The sequence below is a fragment of the Aythya fuligula genome, chromosome 13 (assembly GCF_009819795.1).
Source record: "Aythya fuligula isolate bAytFul2 chromosome 13, bAytFul2.pri, whole genome shotgun sequence".
NCBI lineage: Eukaryota > Metazoa > Chordata > Aves > Anseriformes > Anatidae > Aythya > Aythya fuligula.
Genome location: NC_045571.1, coordinates 13,619,474 through 13,641,450, shown reverse-complemented (window position 1 = coordinate 13,641,450; position 21,977 = coordinate 13,619,474). Strand labels below are relative to the sequence as shown.

At 41.1% G+C, this 21,977-nt stretch overlaps 1 protein-coding gene, 1 long non-coding RNA gene and 1 other non-coding gene across 5 annotated transcripts; all 3 read left to right on the top strand.

The window, feature by feature from the left end:
* Window positions 1-2,066: 2,066 nt before the first annotated feature.
* On the top strand, window positions 2,067-11,350 carry FAM122B (family with sequence similarity 122B). Of its 3 annotated transcripts, none has more exons than XM_032196172.1 (10): window positions 2,067-2,282; window positions 2,501-2,579; window positions 3,917-3,973; window positions 4,347-4,390; window positions 4,469-4,523; window positions 4,749-4,850; window positions 6,104-6,192; window positions 6,739-6,800; window positions 9,424-9,520; window positions 10,611-11,350. In XM_032196172.1, the coding sequence occupies exons 1-10, from the start codon at window positions 2,167-2,169 to the stop codon at window positions 10,759-10,761; spliced, it is 852 nt and encodes a 283-aa protein (XP_032052063.1). In that variant the 5' UTR covers window positions 2,067-2,166; the 3' UTR covers window positions 10,762-11,350. The 3 variants fall into 3 exon arrangements, with proteins under 3 accessions (XP_032052063.1, XP_032052062.1, XP_032052064.1); XM_032196171.1 differs by having other exon boundaries at window positions 6,736-6,800; XM_032196173.1 differs by lacking the exon at window positions 10,611-11,350 and having other exon boundaries at window positions 6,736-6,800; window positions 9,424-9,524.
* LOC116494640 lies at window positions 10,377-10,524 on the top strand. The gene has a single exon (XR_004253887.1). It is a non-coding gene; the product is annotated as a small nucleolar RNA U109 (small nucleolar RNA).
* A 7,340-nt stretch (window positions 11,351-18,690) lies between the features above and the next one.
* Window positions 18,691-21,599, top strand: LOC116494453. The gene is made up of 4 exons (XR_004253875.1): window positions 18,691-18,768; window positions 19,729-19,861; window positions 20,479-20,708; window positions 21,190-21,599. It is a non-coding gene; the product is annotated as an uncharacterized LOC116494453 (long non-coding RNA).
* The last annotated feature ends 378 nt before the right edge of the window (window positions 21,600-21,977 follow it).

Sequence of the window (21,977 nt, the reverse complement as noted above, 5' to 3'; positions counted from 1 at the left end):
CTTTCCTCTGCCTCGTTACCCTCCTCTTCCCAGGCCTCAGCTGGCCTCCTGGACAGTCACCGCTTTCTTTCATGTATGTTCCCATTGTGGTTCTCTGGGTTATAGTAAAGCCCCGCTCAGGTAGCAGGTTGTTGTGTAAGTGCCAGGCACCAACAAAATCTGAGTCCGTGAAGCAGGTGTTTTTGAGCTCTCAGCCACATTTTGGATGCTGTTGACTTTTTCCAGGTACGTAGCATTTGAAGCTTTTTGCTGTCTAGTAAAATCCACATAGTTGCGTGATGCAGTCACATTTTGCAGGTGTTTTTTATATTAACAGAGCCAACCTATATGTGAATATATTTCCATTCCAGGCTAGATGTTTTCACTCAAATTGGCTTTTTGGCACTCTTCAGCTGACAAAGTGCTTGTGCTGAAGCACTAGACAAGGCGAATGGGGCAAGATCTTTTATTAAAGCTTAAAAATATGGTGTTGCTTTTAGTGAATGGCGGCAGTAAGACATGATTAATAGCTTTTTTTTTTTTCCCTCTTAAAGTACTAGATCCTATTTTTCCAGTTAAGCAGACTTACCATAATTACCAGAAATCAAGCACAATAAGGCTTTAGTGTTTTTTTTTTTTGTTTGTTTTTGTTTTTGTTTTTGTTTTTTTTTGTTGTTAGTTTTTTTATTTTTCCCCCCAGAATAGATAGGGATTCTGTATCATCTCAAAGAAACGCATCATTACTGGCTACAATATACCATAGTGTAAGCAATGCAATAAGGTTGTAAAAGGTTTTCCTTCTGCAATAGTACAAGGCAGGGAAGTTTGTCTCCAGGTTTTTCAATATAAACACATTGATAAAGCTTGAAAATACTTTAAATGTACTATGCATGGGCCCTGTTAAGTCATCTTAGATACACAGTAGGCACAAAGTTCTTCAATAGTGTCAGTATAATGCAAGAAATACTGAACTTCAACAAAACAGTTGATTAGAGTCCTACATCGAGCATAGAACAACGGAAAACATTTGATTCAGTCTTGATTAACAAAAAAGGCAAGCAGGTACACAATGAGTAGCATGCTATGGGCAGTTCTACTCCGTTATCTAAGGTCATCTACATTCAGTCTTTTTCAAGTAGTGGAATAATTTATGCAGCTGTATTTCCACTTAAAAAAAGTTGAAATAGCAAGAAGTTAAAGTTTTCCATGCCAACGTTTTCTGTGCTTAGCGCTCTTGAAAAAACAACAGCCATTTCCCAGAGGAAAATAAAAACTTTTTGAAATGCGATGCTGCTAAGGACCCTGAAGAACCCCTGAATGTAAGAGACAAACGTATATTGCAGCTGTTACTATAGATGGATATGTAAAAAATAAAAAAACAATGAGAAAACACAAATATTTTTAATTAAATAATTTGAAATATTTTAATCGCTTGGCATTGAGTGGTCTGAACTCAATGGCAGTGCCGGACTCGAACCCGCGGCCCCCCACACACCGCGTTCCCGCGTGCCGCAGCCGCCACCCCGCCTCCCATTGGCCCATTTCAAACACACGCCCCGCCGCGGCGCCCAATCGGCGCGCGCCCCCGCCTCGGAGGCTCTCGGGAGCCCGAGCGGAGCCGAAGCCGGCGCTCGGGCCCGACGCGGCTCCCGCGGGCATGCGCGGTAGCGGCTGGGCGGCGGCAAGGGCGCGTGCGCCGCGGCGGGCGGTTAGCTGCGGGCCGTGCCTCCGCCTTGCCTCCCGCGCATGCGCGCTGGGTGGCGGCGCCGGGGCTGGCGGCGGCGGGGGGCGTCGGGCCTGAGGCGCTCGCTCCGCTCCCGTCCCGCTCCCGTCCCGCGGCCTCCGCGCCCGTCCCGTCCCGTCCCGTCCCGCCCCGTGCGCAGGCGGCGGCCCCGGGAGGCGCGGGGCCGGGAAGGGGCCTGTAGGGGCTGTTGTAGGGGCATGGGGCGCTGCTGGGGCCGCCCCCCTCGGCGGGCCCGGCGCGCCCCCGGCCCCTGCCCGCGGCGCCGCCCGCGGGGCCTGTAGGGGCGGCCGCAGCGCCCCGCGCCCTGGGGAGCGGCGGCGGCGGCGGCGGCGCGGGATGAGGAGGAGCCGCGGCGGCCGGCGGCAGTGAATGGGCGTCGCGGCGGAGCGGGACGAGCCGCAGGCGCAGGCGGGGCCGGGGCCGGGGCCGGGGCCGGGGCCGCGATGGCTCAGGAGAAAATGGAGCTGGACCTGGAGCTGCCGCCGGGGAGCGCCGCGGCCCCGAGCGACGGGGGCGGCCTGAGGAGATCCAACAGCGCCCCCCTCATCCACGGGCTCAGGTGAGCGCGGCCCGGCCCGGCCCGCAGAGCCCTCGGCAGGGCCGGGCCCGGAGCCCTCGGCTGGGGCCTTCGGTAAAGCTGTGGAAGTCAAACGGGTGCTTTCCATGCGCTGGAGATGGCAGTATGTCCAGTGGCACCGTGTGGTTCTAAGGAAAGTGTGGTTCTAAGCATACCTCAGAAGGCTGCTCACAAAGCCTTTTTGTTTTTTCTCCCTGCAGTGACAACTCGCAGGTTTTTCAGCCTTATGTGTTGCGAACTCGCAGGAACAGTACAACAGTTATGAGCCGTCACAGTATGGTAAGGAATCTCAAGCATGTTTTGTTTACACCTAACAAGAAGTAATTGGGCTGGAGAAATGAAGTTAAACTTGATTTGTGCTTGCTCTAAGCGTCAGAGCGAGATTCCAGACTGCAGAATATGCATTTTTCACCTGCAGCTGCTGCCTACAATAAAACAATGCTTATGCGTTAGCTGCGTATCCCCAAGAACGGAACAATATCAGGAGCCAGGATTGATTTCTGGTATTAAGTACTATCTTAATGTTAATTTGGACCTGAACACAGATAGGAAGAGAAAACTGCTATCACGATTGAAAGTCTTGAATGGTTCTTTTAATTTCTTGTAAAAACGGAAGAGAGGGATTTGCAATGCTCCATTGACCTGTTTTTTTCATGGGGCTTTTTTTTTTTTTTTTTTTTTTTTTTTTTTTTTGCAAAGTCTGAACACTAGACATCAGAGAATCATATGAAGAAGAGTTTTATATCCTGGGTGATATTCTGCCTCTTGTTATATAAATCTGTTAGCATACAGTAGTGAATTTACTTGATTTTTCAAAGATGTTACGTTTCATTTTTCTCTCTGTCTTTATTGTCAGCTTATGCTGAGCCATGTGCTCTTTTCTGCTATTTTTTTTTTTTCTTTCTCATCCAAGCGTAGTGAAGATTAAATTGTTTTTCTCAAAACCTGTGGAACGTGAAGTCCTAAAATATGTGTTACTTCTGTGTTTTTTATCTTGTTCAGAAAAAATGCAGTGGAGTTTTAGTTCAAAGTCTTTTGTTATGAGGTATGTTTAAAGACAGACTGCAAAACTTTGGAACTCAAATAGTAGGTGTCATGTAGGCAGACACGTGGGCATCCTGAGTGAGAACTGTTGGCTGTGTGTGGCACTAGCCAAAGGTTCAGAGGGATTAGATGCATAAGATACTTTGCAATTGCAAAAGTAAAGGTTTACAGAATGCTCTTCAAGATGGAGCTGAAATGCTCTATAAAAGTAAGCTGGTTGAGTAAGTTAGTACAGGGGTCTGTCGTCTTATTCTAGACAGTAGGGAATTAGATAATATTCTCAGTTTCATTTATAATCCCTCTCTTGCTTAAATGGCACATACAGCTGTTTGTGCACTTGAGATACTAAGAGCATGCAACTCTGAGATCAGCACTGCTTGCAGAGTGACAGAATGAATTTGTAAGTAGTAAAACTAGTCTTTTGAAGGTCAGTGTTTTCATTTTGCAACATTATTTGAGTCATCCACATGAAGTTGTACAGCTCATTTTTAATTCAACAAAAATGTAGGTGTATGGGTGGATGCAGGCTGTTGGTTTGCGATTTAATCATGGTGGCTGTCACTTTTTTTCAGTTGCTGTCATCATCTCCCATTCGTATTCCTAGTAGTCGACTTCATCAGATCAGAAGGGTAAGTGAGGTTTTTAACTATATATTTAGTAACAGAATGAAAAGCATTTATATAATACTGAAATACATAATGTGAGTTTCTTTCCTATTGAATTTTTCAAGTATTAGAGTAAACAGAGCTAAAAAAGATTTAATTTCAACACGGAAGTGTGGTTGCAAGGCTTATTGTTGTCATGTTTCAACTACCTTGCATTTTTGGAGTGCTGTTTCCTTAAGAGAAATGCTGAGGTAGGCTTATAGCAGTTTTTCTTTCTGGAGGGCTTCTATTGTCCATATTTCAATTATAAAAGCAAATTACTGAATCGTGAGTAGTATTATAAGTACCTGTGATGAACAGATGTTACATAAAAACTTAAAATGTTTATCTCCTGCAGGAAGAAGGAGTGGATTTAATGAACAGAGAAACAGCACACGAAAGGTGAGTGTTATGGAAACAAGATGATAAAATAGTCAGTTATCCTCTTTGTAGCTACTGATGGGATTTTTTGTATTCTAGGGAAGTGCAAACAGCAATGCAGATAAGCCAATCATGGGAGGAAAGCTTGAGCCTGGTAATCTCTTTATAGATGTTTCATATTTAATTCCACTTCTACGCTCAACTGATGAATTTAAGGGAAAGAGAGGAGTAACTGTGGAAATAATCTCAGATAAACCGAAGTTCATCTGTTTTAGCTCTTTTGCGTACTTGGCCTAACAACTTTCCATGGAAGGTTGTAGCTTGGATTCTAAGGTAATGTCTTGTGCAACTGTGAAGTTTGAAACTTTTGTATTTACAGAGTGACAATGACTTGGACAAGTCTGAGAAATCTTCCTCCCCAAAGAGAATAGACTTCATTCCAGTTTCGCCGGCACCTTCACCTACAAGAGGAATAGGAAAGGTAGGATAAGTGAAACACCAAACAGAAAACAAATCTTTACAGTTCACCTTCACTGAAAATTCTAAAATGTGAAACTTCACAGATTTAAGAACCAGCAATGACAAAACCCAACCCAAATCCACATATTACTGTTTTCTAATAATCAGATGCTTATCTTAGAGCCTGTAGAGTTTAAGCCGTGTGCTAATTCTTTCACACTGCATGTTTTCACTTGCTTCTATTTGCGTAATGTTTGGGTGGTTAGGATTCTGTTTCCAGGGAAGTTAGAAGAGGTCACTGTAGTAATCGTATACAGACATGATCTTCAACCGCATAATTGGGGCGTGCTGGGGAAGAAGCACCAAAATCTGAATGTATTGTATGTGGAGAGGAAGAGATTAGGCAAACAGCAGAAGCTGCAGATCTGTGTGGTGAGGAGGAGTAATATATGTCCGTCAGTTATGGAAAGGAAGGCATAAACTCACTGAGGGACTCAGCTCAAAATTGGGTATGCTTAATTTGCACTGAAGACTGATAGCAAATGCTGGAAAAGGAAAAAGGTGAATCTTGGGTAAACTACTTTTTTTTTCAGTAAGGATGGGAAAACTGAAATGTTAGCACAGAAACAATGGTAACTGTGTTTAAAGGTGGGCTGCCTGACCTTGTTCTCAGCCTTTTTTTTGTGGTTCTGCTTTTGTACTGCTAATGTTTTATTGCAGTGCTGTTCCTAGTATAACACTAGTGCTGAAAGCTCATGCTGTACCTTTGGAATAGGAACTGTATAGTAGTAGTGAGCTTGAGAGAAATATTTGTGTGCTTAGCTTTGGGTATTCACAGGCTAAGATCAAATGAGCTACAGTATCACAGAGCTAAATAGTCTGTTCTGCTCTGGCAGATTGTATTAAATTTTCAGGTACCTTGAGTAAACTCAGCTGGTTTGCATAACAAATGTGTTGGAAAAAAGTAAGTCCTGAGTACTGTACTGCTATTTCTAACTGTACTGGGAAGAACAGAAACAACAGTTTTATTTAGAAAACAGTCTATTTAAATTTTGGATTTCATATGGTTTTGAATTTCAGATTAATCTGAGCAGTATTGCATTAGCCAGTGTATTTTTTGCAAGTTGAGTTTTAATTCCTCCAAGATTCTGTTTAATCATTTCTGCCTTATTCTGTTACTAAGTTTTCTTTAAGTGGGGGTATTTTGATTGGGGGAGTGACACTTCAGTATTTGAAAGGGAATTCTGAATCATGTTTTTGTAATTTATTCTGCAGCAGTGTTTTTCACCATCATTGCAAATGTTTGTGAGCAGTAATGGATTACCTCCAAGTCCTATTCCCAGTCCAACAAGGCGATTCTCCAAGTAAGTAACTTCTGAAAGCAACAGGTATACATTGGCTTAAATTCCAAGGCTAGCATAAATATGGTTAAAGCTGATGCCAAAGCATTAAAAGAGGCTTCATTTTTAGAATAGCTGAAGCATTGCCATGTAAAAATGCTTTGCAGGTTTATTTTTTACCAATGGTAGCTTTACATGAGTGTTCTTACAAGAATCTGTGTCGACTTTAAACTAGACTTTGTATCTTGTGAGGAAATTCCTTGGTCCTTCCAGTGAACTTGATTAATTTGTCGCTGTATCAATTTCATACAAATATTATACTGAAGATAAAAATGGCTTGAAGTGAGCATGTACTAAGAGAAGGAGAAGACCCTAGAAAACTTAACAAATTTTCTGTGGCAGATAATTTGCTCTAATAGGCAGCACTTCTTTGCGTATTCAGATTCCCTAAGCATTCCAGTTGTACAGGAATAGCTTTAACAAACATTTGATATATGGTTGTGTTGATTTGATGCTAAGTATGGTGGTGTTCAAACTTGGAACTTTTACTATCAATATTTTCTCTAGCAGGAGGAGTCAAAGTCCAATCAACTGTATCAGGCCTAGTGTTCTTGGCCCCATTAAAAGAAAAGGTACGTGTATTTACATTGTCAGATGCTTTAGTAAGGATGTAGGTTTGCAGCAGGAAGATACATTTTTTGTTGTTTTCCTGTATATATAATGTGCTTGTATCCATGGTGAACTGGAATTTACCAATTGTAATTTACAAATACAATGTAAAGTAGCTAGTCTAAAATACAAGAATGAAAAACATTAGAACAGCTACTGCTTGAAAGAGGCAAACTTTATTCCACGTCAAATTAAATGTTTGTGAATATTTGTGAGCCCTGGCATTCCTAAGAGTTACCACTGTGCGGTGCACACCCTTCAGATCATCCAAGGAATGTTGCTTATCATGCAGTATCTTCTAAACTTAGTACTGAATGTTTGTTTTTACTCTGAAAGTTCAGAAGGTGAGAGAGAGATGAGTGCAGGGCAGATCAGTGTTATTTTACAGAATCACAGGATGGTTGAGGTGGGAAGGGACCGCTGGAGATGGTATAGTCTAACCCCTGTGCTGAAGCAGGATCCCCTAGAGCACATTACCCAGGGTTGTGTCCAGATGGCTTTTGTATGGTCTCCAGGGCAGGAGACTCCACACCTTCCCTGGACATCCTGTTCCAGTGCTCAGTCACCCTTACAGTAAAAATGTGAAGCCTTCTCCAGGCTGAACAGACCTGGCTCCCTCAGTCTTTCCTTATAGATGCTTCAGTTCCGTATAACTTTAGTAGCCCTTAGCTGGACTTGCATCAGGAGCTCCACGTCCCTCTTGTACTGAGGAACCTAGAACTGGACAGAGTACTCCAGAGGCCTCACCTTTTGCTAAGTAGAGGGGGAGAAACACCTCTCTTGACCTGCTGGCAGTGCTCTTCCCAATGCCCTCCAGGATACTCTTGGCCACAAGGGCCCATTGCTGACTCGTGGTCAGCCTGCTGGCTGCCAGGACTCCCAGATCCCTCTCTGCAAAGCTGCTTTCCACCCCCAGCTTGTACTGGTGCTTTGGGGCTGGGGGAGAGAGTATTCTTCCCAGGTGCAGGATGCTGCATTTACTTGCCTTTGTTGAATTTCAAGAGGTTTCCTCCTGAATGAAGAAAACTGCATTCTTTATTGAAAGTCGTCTGCATTAAGGATATTCAAACTACATCCTAGAACAATTATGAATTTCTGTGAATTTTAGAATCATTAAAAAATGTACAAAAATGTATGAAGCTCAGTGATGAACAGGGAATAGATATTCATGCTGTGATGTTTTACTTAAAATAGCTTGTGTACAGTTGTAAAATGTATTAAAAACAGAACAAAAAGGGCAGGCTTTCCTCACCCTGTCTGTGTGCTCTGGTGGAGCATCTTCTACAAAGTGGAGATACAAAGTTTTTACTGGACATATCAAGAAATAGTTCAAAATGTTACCTAATTTTAAAATATCTAATCCATATAAATGAACCTAATTTATTTTCCTAAATGCGTCATGCATTTGATAACATTTCACTGCAATAGGGAATTAATACTAATGGCACTGTGCAGTGCAGCTTTGTGAAGTTTCAAGTGTTGCAAGTGTTACTTTAATTGTTGTTTTGCATTTTTTTCACTTACGTGTAAGGCCAAGTATTGAATATCTTTTTTTTTTTTTTTTCCCATTTTGCTTGATGGAAGTTGTCATTCTTTCCCTTAAAAAAAAAAAAAAAAAAAAGAGGGGGTGGGGGGTTGTGTGCTAAAGGAAATAAATATGGGGTGTTATCAGTCTTGCATAAAATGAATGGTAGTAGGATTCTGTTGCCTATCATAAATATATACTGTTTAACTGAAATGCTTAGCTTCTGTCAGATTTTCAAACTGACACTGCAGCTGCTGGTAGGTAAAAAGACAAAGTTATTTCTGTTTCCTATGTTTTTGCTGCCAAGCTGAAAATTGAAGTATATTGTAGCTGAGAGGGTTTTCTTTTAAGCTTGTTATCTGCAAGTTCTTGGTATTTCAAAATGTCTATTATACAGAAGCTATTAATGAGCTAGCTCATTCTCAGGGCGGATTATACTAAACAGACCTTATGAATTCTCCCCATCATGTTTAATCTTTTTAATGTCAGTAGATGATTACAGGTACAAAGTCTGATCCATGATGAGTAATTGGAAATGCATACACATGCTCATTTTTTTCTATTCAGCTTTTATGTAAAAGTGTACATACGTTTAAGTATTTGTTGTACTCAGGAGAGTGAAACCGTGTACCAAGCTGGTATTTCTATTTCTGTAATCACTAATAACTTTAATCTTGAGATTTTGGGATATGTCTGTTGCCTTATCTCAACTGCTCACTTAAAATTAAGCCACAGTAATTAGTTTGCTTTAGATTATTTTGTTTGATTGTAGTCTGAACTTAGCTTAGCAAGTGCCTGTTTTTGTGTCTTTGAGATCTTTCACTGTAGCCTGTCAGATACTGCCAGAGCATTAGTTAAAGAATGGACTAGATGATTAAACAACAGCTAGCATAAAATTAATGTCTTATCTGAGTGCTTGGTTGACTGAATTAGCAGACTTACCATGTCATAAATGCCAGCTTGCTCTATTATGGGACAAACTTCTCTCTTACAATAGACAAATATTAAATGGACATTCCAGAGACTCGAATAAGTTTGATTATTTGCACTATTTTCTTCAGGTGAAATGGAAACTGAAAGTCAGCCAAAGAGACTTTTTCAAGGAACAACCAACATGCTTTCTCCAGATGTTACACATCTGACAGATCTCAGTTCATGGTAAAATATTGCGTGCCCTAAATTGCCAAACCAGGGAATGTGCATCCATACAAATCTTTCCATTCTTAAGAAAAAAATATTTTGCTTATAGCTTGCATATACGTATTACTGGGAATTCTGTGATAGTGTAGTATGATAACGTTCCTGTCCATTTGATCAGTTCTTCCTGAGCAGACACTAGCCTAGACTTTGTGTATCAAAACTGTCATTCTGAATATAGTCATTACAAATCATGATTAGTTCATTAGCAAAGTTCCTTCATCTGAAGATGCTTCATCATTTCAGTATTTTGTAGGCAGTGACTGTGTAGTATCTGTGGCACTTACCTGAATACCTAAATAATGTGTATGTGAATGGTTGCTGCAGTCACATAGTTCATATTGACAAGTTCAAGATTTTTAGTGTTAAGTTTGTCTCCTTTCTGATTTATGTCTCCTTTATGATTATGATCATAAAAAGCTGAATATATAGTCAGAAGTCAGATACTAAGTATTCTAAAATATCAACTCCGTATTACTGTAATTTCAATATACCTATGGAATTGGGACCTAGAAATATTTCGTTCATTTTACTTCCAGCTAAATTACAAAAGCATCTTTTTTACAAGCTGTCTGGAATCATGTATCAAGACTTCAGAATCCAAACAGAGTAATTCCTTACTTAAGAAGGAAAAATGCATTTCAAAATCTTGCTTTGAGTAGTGTAACATTTTAAAAACATAATAGCTAATTAACAACGTCTATGCTGCATTGCTGATTAGATTCTTATTCTTTCTTTCCTGTAACCTTTTTAAGATTTTGCTTGTTAGTTGTGATCTCCTTTCTATAACTGATTAAAATCAGAGTAGTAATTTATTCTGCATGTTAAAAAAAAAAAAAAAAATTCTGCTCCTCATTCCCTTAAGGAGCATGAATATACAAATAACATGCTACAGAAAACAAGGAGTCTTCAGGGCTGCCAGTCTTGAAGTAAAGACTGAGTGGTAGTATATGTCTCCTACATCTTTCCTACGAAGGAGAAAAAGTACATTAGCTTTGTAGACAAATTCATGATGCCTGTGTTACTAAATAACCATTTTCTTTTTCCTCAGCCTGTCTTCAGACATACTTGATGGGAGTAGCAGCAGTGTTGGCTCTTCATCTGATTCACTGACTAAAGGCAGCATAACCACAGAGTCTCCAGTAACGTGTTCAAATTCATGCTCTTCATTCATTTTGATGGATGATCTCTCACCTAAGTGACTTAATGAGTTCCGAGTCAGTGTTTGGCTGTGCTGTTCCCTTACTGTACACTCGTACAGAGAAATGAACTCTGATCCTTGAACCGTTAACATGAGGATTGTTACATGGAAAATTAGTGTAACTGTAATCCTTGGCAACTTTCCAGTGATTTTGATTTATCCATTTAATGGACATTGTAGACCATATTAATGTCTGGTTTTGCGGATTTATTTTTTAAACAAGATGTCTGCTCAGATTATACTAACTTCTTGCTTTCAAGAACTTGCATACACTTTTTGATTCCAAGATAGGTATCTACCTATTAGTGTTGCAATTTTTAGGAAAATACTTCTATTATTATCGTGGTCACTATGTCTAGGGAAATAATTTGGTTCGCAAGGATTTGAAAATACTAATTTATTGTCTGGCACTTCAACCATTAAGTAAAACTATTCCTGCTTTTTTTTTTTTTTTTTTTCCTTTATTCACTAGCCTCAAATCCTTTTTGCAGAAGGGAGAAAACAAATTTTTCTTAGTGCTGCTAGTCACTTTTGTTACAGGAGACCACAATGGGTCTGGAAATCTCACTCTATTACATTAAAAAAAAAAACAAAAAACAAAAAACAACTAACGACTGCCACTTTTGCCATTGGTGAAGAAATAATATTCTACGAATGAACGTGATTGAAATAGCTGCATAGTTTTCTCCCCAGACCCTTCGTCCTACGGACTATATGAAAATACGGTCAATAATCAGCAACATTTGGCCAAGGAAAATTAATCCATGCCTCGATCTAAGACATACAGTGCAGATAACTAAGTTATTTAAACTACTGTGTAGGAGAACATGTATGGCACCATCAATGTCTCCTGTGGCATTGAGGTCACAGGTATTTTTGTGCCTTAGGGGACATTGTTACAGAATTATGGAATGTAAACCGGGGTGGGGGGGAGGGAAGTCCTTTGTGTACAGCTTGTTTATAGAGTGCTTACCAGATTCTGTCGTCAATGCTGCTTTCCTTAGCGTTCCTTTCCAAGGTGTGTGCTCCGTTGCAAGGTGCTGTGGGCAGTCCAACCGTGCTGTGAGATGGCAGCCTACATAGTGACTTCTGAAGCTGCTATATACAGCGTTTATGCCTTCGTAATAAGCAGGGCAAATGGCAGAGCGAACATTCGATTTGTAAGGAGAGACCTTAAAATTTAGATTGAATACAAGCTCTGCAAATTTGTTTGGCTAAGGAGTTATATTTGGACTATGACTAGTCTTGATACAGTACTTTGGTCAGTCTGAGGAAAGACAATAAGAGATTTTACTTTTAAAAGACTTTAACGGGGCAAAATAAATCCGTTTGTAATCTACTGTGTTATGCTATTTATTATTTATAACTATGTAAAAAGTCTGTGGTGATGAATTATAGTATTTTTTTATGATTGAATAAGTTTTTTATGTTCGGTAATTGCTGGCTGGTTTGTATTTAATACGCAACATTGTCTGCCAGAATCATAAGCTTCCATTTTTGAATGTTTGTAACATAATTGCTTTTGTTATCTGAAAGTACAACTTCTGATCTTTTTGAAAGAAAATAGCACTGAATTTAAAGTAAGATTATGTGCTTTAAGAGTGAGCACAATCTCTGGCAATATTGTCTGGCTAAAAAGGGGAGGGGGAGAACCATAGTTTTTTCTGTTCTGAAGAAGCCATTGAGTTTCCAGAAGACATGTACATACCAGATTATTTTCTAAAGTGTTTTCATTAAATTGTAAGAAGTACCATAATGGGCCAACAGTGGCACTATCATTTGTATTATCATCTTCACCTGTGGAGCATTAGTTCCCCACCTCAAATAAATGTGCATATTGTAAAATATTGTCCATTGGTGCCATTTTTAAACGAGCTCTACAGTATTGAATGTTAATTTTATTTGTATATGCACAGTGCTATTTCTTGAACTTTTGATGTCTTAAATGGCTTAATTATTTTTTTATTCATGCTTGTATCTTCTCTGCCTTTTTGATGCTGAAAGAAGGCTGCTTTTACATTTGCAAAAATATTGATAAACAGTCTGTGATAAAATTCAATCTGTTATCTGTGCCCCGGTTTCATTATACTGTCCTTTTACTGGTTCTGTGATCTACAAATCTGAACAAGGGGTGGCGGAAGGGGCAAACCTATTGCATGCTTTCTTAAAACTGAGAAGAACATAGCTATCGCTTATTTTTGGCTGACTTACCTGTACAATTGATGTATCCCAGATTTGTTTGTTAGTGGAGAGTCTTATATAAGTGCTGCCCTTTGTAAACATTAGAATGTAAGCTTCATAAAGCAAACGCACAAATAATGGCTCTTGTTACAGCATTGTTTTAGTGTTCTGGCTATTCTCCACTCTTCAGAAAGCATTGCTCTTTTATAAAATATATGTATATATATAATACACACATGCTTTTTCTGTTGTTTCAGGATTAAATGTCTTCTTTTTGTAATCGTAATAGGTCCCTTCTAGGACCGTATTTAACACAACTGTAATACCACTTGCTCATTTTAAAACTAAACAGATGAAGTCTTCTAATACTCTAATAGTTGATATTTGCACCTAACTGCATGTGAGTTTTTGCTGCTTACAGAATTGATCTTTATTGCAGTGTAAAGGCTAGTACAGCACAATCTGACTAAAACTGAAAAGTTGCATTTCTGGATTTATTAACTGTCTTGTCTGTAACTAATTAGATATCACTTTGGGGAAGAACACCAGCTGGTGCTGGTAGTCAGCTTTAACAGATAACCACTGACACAGCACTGTTTGTTTTTTTTTTTGTTGTTTTTTTTTACTTCATCAGACTTACTTGTGCTGAATTGCCATAATGAGTTAAACAGGAATATGAGAATTCCTGTCTTTCTTCACCTTCTTTTTTTTTTTTTTTTTTCTTTTTTGAAATAAATCATTAATGTGTATGTACTGCTGAGAATCACCAGTGATGATTCCTTCTAATGTTGTAACTATTGGAAAGAAAGTTAGGATACTAGCAGATATCTGTGTCATTCAAGCAGCATTTTAGATGGCATATTTTTGATATGTTAACTAGCACAGCATTATGATGTTGGTGTTTGTACAGTTCATTACAACTAGACTAGCACTGCCTTTATACCTGAAGTATACTGACTCCTCTTTTACCAGGCTTAAAATGGTGAAAGGGTTTTACAAGTTGTTTAGAGAGGTTAAAAAAAAAAAAGAAAAAAAAAAGTCAACTGTGGAACTGTGTTTTGATAATATCAAGTGTTCTGAATCAGGAAATGGATTGCAGTATGCATGTTTCATTCTAATTCATTGAATTTCATATTTGGCCCAAAAGCCTGTGTTTAAGGGGCTGTTTTTCTGACTGTATGTGATTAAATACTTTCTCCTACAATTAAATTAATTAAACTGTCAGTGGGTGAGGATGTAAATCTGAGTCCTGCAGACTTTATTGGAAAAAGTCATCTTTAAATGCACAAGGAAAGCTATACTATATAAAATTGGTAAAGTGGAATTTTTTTAAATTTCATAAAAATACTCATTTTAATGACTGGAAATGCTGAAGGCATTTTAAATATAAGACTACAACTCTAGGCAGAACCATGTTGGGGACTGTATGCAGAGGTTAACTTGAACAGGCTTAGGCAGATTCAGGACTCTGTGTGTACTGGAATAGATAACTCTTGGGAAATTATTTTTTGCAAATATCCACATTCTTATCTGCAGATCTGAATAATATACTGTGTGACAACAAAAATGAAAACTTCTTTTTCATGGAGGAATTTCATCTGCATAAAATATTCCTGGTAGTTTCATAACAACAACAACAAAAAAGCTTTGCGTTAATATTTGTTCAAATATTTCATGAAGTCATTGGACAGTTTCATTTGCTTTTTTGGACTAAAGGCCAAGAAATATTTTCGGAGCTATACAGACTGCCTCTTGTATTCCAAAGTTATTATATAAATGGCAACAGTCCTTATTAAGAGTGAAGGGATTTGCCTACTATTCAATATTTCAGTCTTGAGATTTAATAAATATTTCTTAGCAAATTTGGTGATGATTGTGAAATGGATTATTTAAAGTACCAGATGATCCAGTGAGCTGCCGAAGGCTGTACTGACTCCTTTGACCATAAATTAGAATCTTAGCCACAAACTTAGACCTAGTTTATCCAACTAATTTTCAAATAAAAAACAAGTGTTCCAAGCAGCTGAGACTTCTATGAGGGTACAGGCTATTCAAACTTAAAGGAAAAGGCTCCTTGTCAAATCTAGGACTTTTTTGTTCAATCCATCCCCAAAAGAAAGCTATGCCTGCCCATCAAAATTCGGTTATCCCTTCTCCTACTTTTATGGCCATCTTTGGAGAGGACGTGGGATTGGTGATCCAGCTTCTTTAAGGACTGGTTATCTAATTCATGACTAAGACCTTTGTCATCAAGATTAAACCAAAAGTAGATGTTATTTTAGGGCAGGCCTGTTTTCTGAGGAAGTAAATAAGCTGCAGAGCTGGTTGAAGCATGAGAGCCGGTACTTATTTCCTGCTACAAATGAAGTCTTCATGTAAGCAGGTTATAATGACCGGGGCTGCTGGCTGGGCACTACCATTCCCATAAATACAAAGGCACACAGCTTCCACTTTTAACTCGTACATGTACCTCAAGGCTATCCTTTTATTAGTGTGCTGGGCACTTAGCGGAAGTCTCTTGTTTCAGTCCAAACCATTTTGCATTAAAGCTGCTTTTTATTACTTGCTTTTAGATCTGAAAGCCTTTTGATATGGGGCCTATTGGGCCTCGGTTTTGAGTCTTGACTGTGACAAGTGTGCCAGGGCCAGTGTTTCCTTTTTAAACATAGAGCAATTTGTTTTGTTCTTACATTGTCAAGTCGAAATGCAGAGTAGGTAGGCAGGCTCTTGCTATTAACGAGGAATGTGTGTTAGCTTTAGCGATCATGAAAGACTGGTGTTTTAAAAGAAATAAAAGCTAAAAACACAGAACAAAGAAATACCTATTTTTAGTAAACCAATTTGGCTGGTTTGGTAGCAGTCTCTCTCTCTCTCTTTAAACGTAGGAAGTAGTGTTTTGAACATATCCTTAGTAACACAGCAACAACATCCAGCATGCTTTCACCCCCAAATGCTTCTCTGTCCTGTGAAGAGGAACTGAGTGCTGAAAGACCACAAGTTTTGTTCATTTACAACAGACGGAGGGCATGGCCTGCCTCAGGTCTCTGAATAGCGCTGTGGTAACAATCCCCTATGATTCAGCAGGCCCGTTGCTGACACCAGGCTGTCTAGCGTTCCTGTCTGAACCATCCAAAAAAAGCATCATTTTCAGCTATAATGATGAGTCTGACATCCTTAGTCTCTCTTATTTTATTTCTGAGGAGCATCAGATTTTACCTCTTATACAAACACAATTATCATTTGCTGTTAATTGCCATACGTTGACTTTCTTACCAAATAGCTGTGGTAAAATTCCTGGTGGACTTTGTGGGTGCTTGTTTGTCCCTCATTTTGGGGTATAACAGAGTTTGGGATTTTTGATTATTTTTCAGATAATGAAATGTGTGTCTTCTGGAAGAATTATCCATTGTGTTTTAATTTTGCAAGGCATTTGGTTATAGTTTATGCAGAAGTCTGTATAAAAGTAACTCATATTTAACAACATGAGTCAAATGAATCTTGGAGACAATGACACGCATTTGTTTTGTCAGAAGTTGACTGGATTAACCCTTGCATCACCTAATCAAATCTCCTGCATTCTGCGGCAGTCTCCACCACTTGGGAACTTTCCCCAAAATAAAATGAGTTGGCAGAAGTGCCAGGCTATTATTTGTATTGGGGTAGTTTATAATGCAGATTACGAAAATCCTATTGTGCTAGAACAAAAAGACTTTCCTTGCCCCAAATAATTTGCAATTTAAATTTGTCATGAGAACTGTAATAGTTTATCAATGCAGTGCACGATCAACAATTCTTCCAGTGTGGAAAAGCTGGAATCCGCACAGGTAAGAAACGGGTGGTATCGCAAACTGTGGGCAGAAGTATGATTAAGAATGCAACCAAAGTTAACTAGTCCAGAATCCAAATTGAAATTTTGTAAAAGGCCTCTCGCAAAGCAAACTCTGCTCTCTGAACACCTAAAATTTAGGGAAAAATTCAGCTAATGCCATGAATTTAACAGCTCAGTCTCAACCCTACCTAAGGGCTGAAATTTCTCTACTGTGATCAGAACTTTCCAGAATTTGGAAGACAAATCACTGTGACAGGGAGAAGTAAAATAAAATGTCTCTGTGCCTATGATGCATGAGTACCGGTTTGAAAAATGATAGAGAACAAAGTACAGTGAGTTGGGACAAATGTGCTTTAAATAAGTCGAGGATGTGCTACGTATAGTACGTGTAACATCTTGTTCGTGTGCAAGAACAGACTGTGAAAGAAACAGCTTTGTTTGTGTGGGAGAAGCAACATCAAAGAGCTTGAAAGAACTAGTACTGTAATGGGAAACAGTTGCCTTTTGAGGACTCTTACTGCTGCTGGTCACTTTTTTTCCTGTTAAAACCTGGCAACACGAGCAAGGAGCAGCCTGGGTAGGTTGAGCCAGGTGGGCACCAAGAGGGGTACAGAGGGAGCTCTGGGTTTGTGTGCCGCCACAGCTCCCCATCACCCCGCTTCACGCTGAGTTTGCACCAGCCTTGAAGGTTGCAGTTGTGTTTGTTGGCTGGCTGAAGCAAAGCTGGATGTTCAACTTGTCTAGGAGCAGTTACCAAATGGGACTGCCAGCTTCCAACAGGAGAGGGTACGTCCTAGGTGTTAGTGGGCAAAATTTGGGGGGGGGGGAGGGAAGATGAGAGGGAGGCCGAGGGTGTTCCTACATCTCAACGGGACAGAGATGCCCAAAGAGCAGACTGGAAAGCAGGGGGGACCTGGCAGGACCAGGCAGTGCAGAGAGAGCAGCCCAGTGGAGCAGAAAGAAGAATGCCACCCAGCAGGAAGAAGAGAGCAGGGCAGGAGCTGGTACACCTGCGTGGTATGGGGGAAGCGATGGCTCTGCTGTGGGCTGTCCTGGCTACGCTCCTGGCCAGCAGAAGGCTCGTGCTGAAGGGCTGTGTTACACCTGTATGCAGACAGCAAGCCAGCCACACATCTTGCAACTTGTGCACATCAGGGCTTATTTTTTGGAGAGTATCTGAAGTTTTTCATCCTTGCTTTGCATTCACAACAAGAAACCTAGCGTGAATGATACTGAAGCATAAGTGCCAGCACACGCACTGTGCATCTGACTGCGTTGGGCACTTTGGACCAGAAGACGTGAGAAGTTAATGGTTATTGTATGACCACAGGATGGCGTATCGTGGCTTGCAAAGCACGGGATGGTATTTAACGAGCAGCAGTTATTTTAGCTGAAGTGCGCCTAAGTTGAGTTCACCCTGCAACCCCTGTTGCTAGAAGCTTCTATTGTTTTCTGTCTTTTCACTCAAATGTAACCTCCTCCTTTCATTGTAAATAAATGATAGCTTTCCAGAGTCAGGTTTGGACTTCATTGTACTAATAACATTAAAACTGATAAAAATGAAAAGATGGAGCTCTGATTATAAGAAAGACACATTCTCATACTAGAGGAGAGACTTTGATCAAATTTACTGACAACCTGAAATGAATGAAAGACCCTACTCACAGCAAGAGAGCTTTTCTAGGAGTATATTGCATATTGGCTGTTTTCCCAGCCCTGGGAAGTCTTTCAGAAGCATGCTGTGGCACATTTCAGTTAGTTTTAGTGAATTGCAGTGTACAAGCTGGGTTCTTTCTCCTGAAGTGCTGATGCTGCAGCATTCCCGTCAGACCGCAGGCAGCAAGCATCTTTCTGCTATTTCTCTATGTGGGCACATACAGACCTGGGTCTTGGAGAATTTACAGCAGCTTCAGCTTTGTAACCTACAGTGCAAGGGGAACGCCTGCCTGCACGGAGCAAGCATCCGACCGCACAGCTGTGCTCTGGTGCTGTGTCCAGGTGAGTGCTTGGCTGAGGCTGGCTGGAGCACGTCTTGGTGTCTGCTGCTGCTTTTGTCATAGCTTGGGTTCTTTACTGAAAAACAAGATGTGACAATAAGCATGCATCAGCCTTGGGCTGCGTGCTGGAGAGCTGCCGACAGGATTGCAGCACCAGGCTGGAAAGGTCCTGCTGCTGCCCTCCCGGCTCGGCAGTCTAACCCAGCTGGGTGAGGAGGTGGGGGGAGATGATGGTCCTGATCTTCACAAAGTGCTTTGAAATCTCTCCCTAGCAAGTGCCGTGCGAGGGCTGAGTACCATCAGCACCGTTGTTGCTGGGGGGTTCTGGTTTTCCCCCGGCTCAGCGCCTGGCCCTGTTGTGCCTGTGCTGCACGTAGCTTTGACTTGAGTTGGGAGCGGTTTCTCTGCTCTTTCATAGTTTGCCTTCTCCTTCGCACGTCTCCAACAGGAAGTGCAGATTCAGCAGGCATTGTATGCTTCAGCAGCTTGCCAGCTGCCTTGCTGAAGCTAATTCACAATTCAAGTCACTCCTGATAAGTTTGCAAACAATGTGCAGTGATTTCTGAGCTAGATAGCAGCTGAGCTGGACTCCTCAGTTTCCAGCGTGGCAGCTGAATGAAGCTCTGCATTTATTCTGTAAAGCTGGTGGGTCAAACTCGGTCTCAGACTTAATGCTTTGTGCTTCTCTGATGTTTCATACATTTCTTATTTGTCGGGGAATAATTTTAAATGAGTGTCATCATTATTAACAAAACTCTCAACCGAGTGTGTGGAGGCACAAAGGGAGCAGATGGTCTGAACTGGTTTAACAAGAGCTAGGAATTGAACCCAGGAATTCTGACTTGCAGTTTACTTCCCACTTCCCTGACCACTGGAAAACTCTGTTACCCCCGTTGTGATGCACTGAATCTGGCCTGGGAATAGCTCCAGTGAAAACAGAAGGGCAACATTTTTTTCTTAGGTTAACTTCACATGGCAGCCACTGAAAGCGTGCGCTGAAGAACGTGCCCAGAGGAAGTTTCTCCACGCTGGTGGCTCACCAGGCTGGGCAGGAAGCAGCAGGTCACAGTTAGATGTAACTTACTTTAAAGATGGTGAGTGAGTGGTGCAGAAAACGTCAAGAGAAAGCATGATTCAACAGCCAGCAGGGGAGCATGCAGTCCTGTATCTCAGTCCTTATTCCATGTACTGTCTGTTGGTTCACATCCATATACCCAAAGAGACGGTCTGCCAGAGAAAGGTTTGTAGGTGAGACCGTGCCCGCTTCCAACCCATGCACAACTCTCCCTGGAAAATGGGTTTAGTACAGAACATACACTATTTAATCTTACACAGTATGTTTTTGTGAAATGAAATCCTCCTGATTTTATATCTGAGCTTGGCAAATACTAGGTTTTTTTTTCATAAGTATGTAAGGACAGTAGTCTCAAGTGTAGCCACCTAGAACTGCGTCATGGATTTGACCATTTTGTGACAAAAATCACTACAACACTTTGGCAAAAGTAGGAATATGTATTGCTTCTACTAGATAACAGCAGGATTTTGTTTGTGGGTAAGCTCCTGGAAGCTCACCTTGGTGCATTTTCCAAAGGGCATGAGCTCATGGCATAGGCAGATTTACGTTTTGAAGTATATTTGTCATTGTGCCATATGGTGGTGTTTTGTTGTGTTTTTTTTTTGTTTTTGTTTTTTTTTTTCACTCCTCCTTTAGGATTGGAATTGGAAATTCAAGCTAGAGAAATGTGAAAGCAATTGGGCCTAATCCATTCCTGTTGTTACTCCTTTTGTTTTCACTGGAGTTACTCCAAGGCTGAATTCAGCATATGATGAACAACTTGTTCTCCAAAGCTGGAACTTAGGGGAGAAGGTTTTAAGGATGATCACGCAACTCTAAGGCTCCTTCTCAAACAACTGAAGCCCCCACAAGAGGGACAATATATGGTGAGTTTGGGTTATTGAATTTAGTGCAACATTCTAGTAATAAGCCCTCTAGTCATAATAATACATTATTATCCATTAGAACAATTACTTGAATGAAACCCAACTGCTGGCTCGCTTAGGTTGGATGGAAAAATCCTAGTTGTTGATCTCAATTGCCAGTTAGCTTAACAGATACTAACCACGAGCAAGCGACAAATGGCTCTGAGCCTGGAAATCCTCCTCCCGCTTCCCCTTCCTCTCACCTTGCCTGGAGCCAGCTCCTCCAGCATTGCCACTCATGTAATGCTGCCTGCTCTTTGTGCATCAACCATCTCAGCTGCAGCCCAAGTCTCCAAAGAACTTACAAGCTCTAGGTCTGTTTTGGTTAGTTGGAAAAAAAGAGAGTGCTACAGACCATGGTGAAACTGCATGTTACCAACCCGAGTCAGTGTTCTTTGTCTGTTTTTTTTTTTTTTTTTTTTTCTTTTTTTTTTTTTTTCAGGAGTGGGGGGCATTTCTTTTGAAAAGATGAAACTCCTCACAGATCTGCAAGGGCAAACCAGTCCTTGCTGCCGGTTAATTCCTCCTGCATTCCTGTGAGCCGCTGAAAGGATCATAGCAGAGACAAGATCCCCATGGTAAAATTAAGCTTTTCTTTCCTGGAGAAATAACCATTAACATCTCTCTGGCTCACTCTATTTCATTTACTTCCTAAACAACTTAGATCACACAGGGCTCCAGGAGGGGTGCACTGCTTGCAAAGAAAAGGCCTGGATGATTTTCTCCATTTAAGAGAGTCTTGTGAAAGTTGTGCTTCCTGCTTTTGCCCAGAGAGGAGGATTTATACCAGATGCTTCTGCAGTCTCTGCTGTGTGTGACTTGGAGGGTGGAAGATGCACCACGATTGCCATGGTTGGGAGGCCAGAGCAGCCTGCTGCTGAGCAACCTGAGCCCTGCCCAACAGAGGGGAAATCTCTCTGCCCAGCTGGGCCCTGCTGGTGCTTCTTGTGTCAGCTCTGCTCTGCTGGGGGGTCCTGGGCCTCTCTGCAGCTCTGCTCGGGCACAGTGCCACAGCTCTGGCATCTCCCTGGTCTTGCTGAGGTTGGGCACTTCTTTGATACCCTTTGGCTGTCATCCTCCTTCCCTCTGCTTTGCGTCTGACACTGTGTGGGTGCTGGCCGCCCTCCCTGCTGCCTCTCCCTCCACACCTCTCCTCTTGCAGGGGTCCAGGCTGCAGTGTGCACCACCTCAGCAGGCTGCCCTGGCTGTCACTGCCCAAGGGTGGTGCAG

What these genes read in the sequence shown, in the direction of transcription:
- FAM122B (XM_032196171.1), top strand. Translation starts at nt 2,167, where the DNA reads ATGGCTCAGGAGAAAATGGAGCTGGACCTGGAGCTGCCGCCGGGGAGC. An exon ending in CCCCTCATCCACGGGCTCAG is followed by an intron (nt 2,283 to 2,500) that starts GTGAGCGCGGCC and finishes TTCTCCCTGCAG; the next exon opens with TGACAACTCGCAGGTTTTTC. An exon ending in CCAACAAGGCGATTCTCCAA is followed by an intron (nt 6,193 to 6,735) that starts GTAAGTAACTTC and finishes TATTTTCTCTAG; the next exon opens with CAGGAGGAGTCAAAGTCCAA.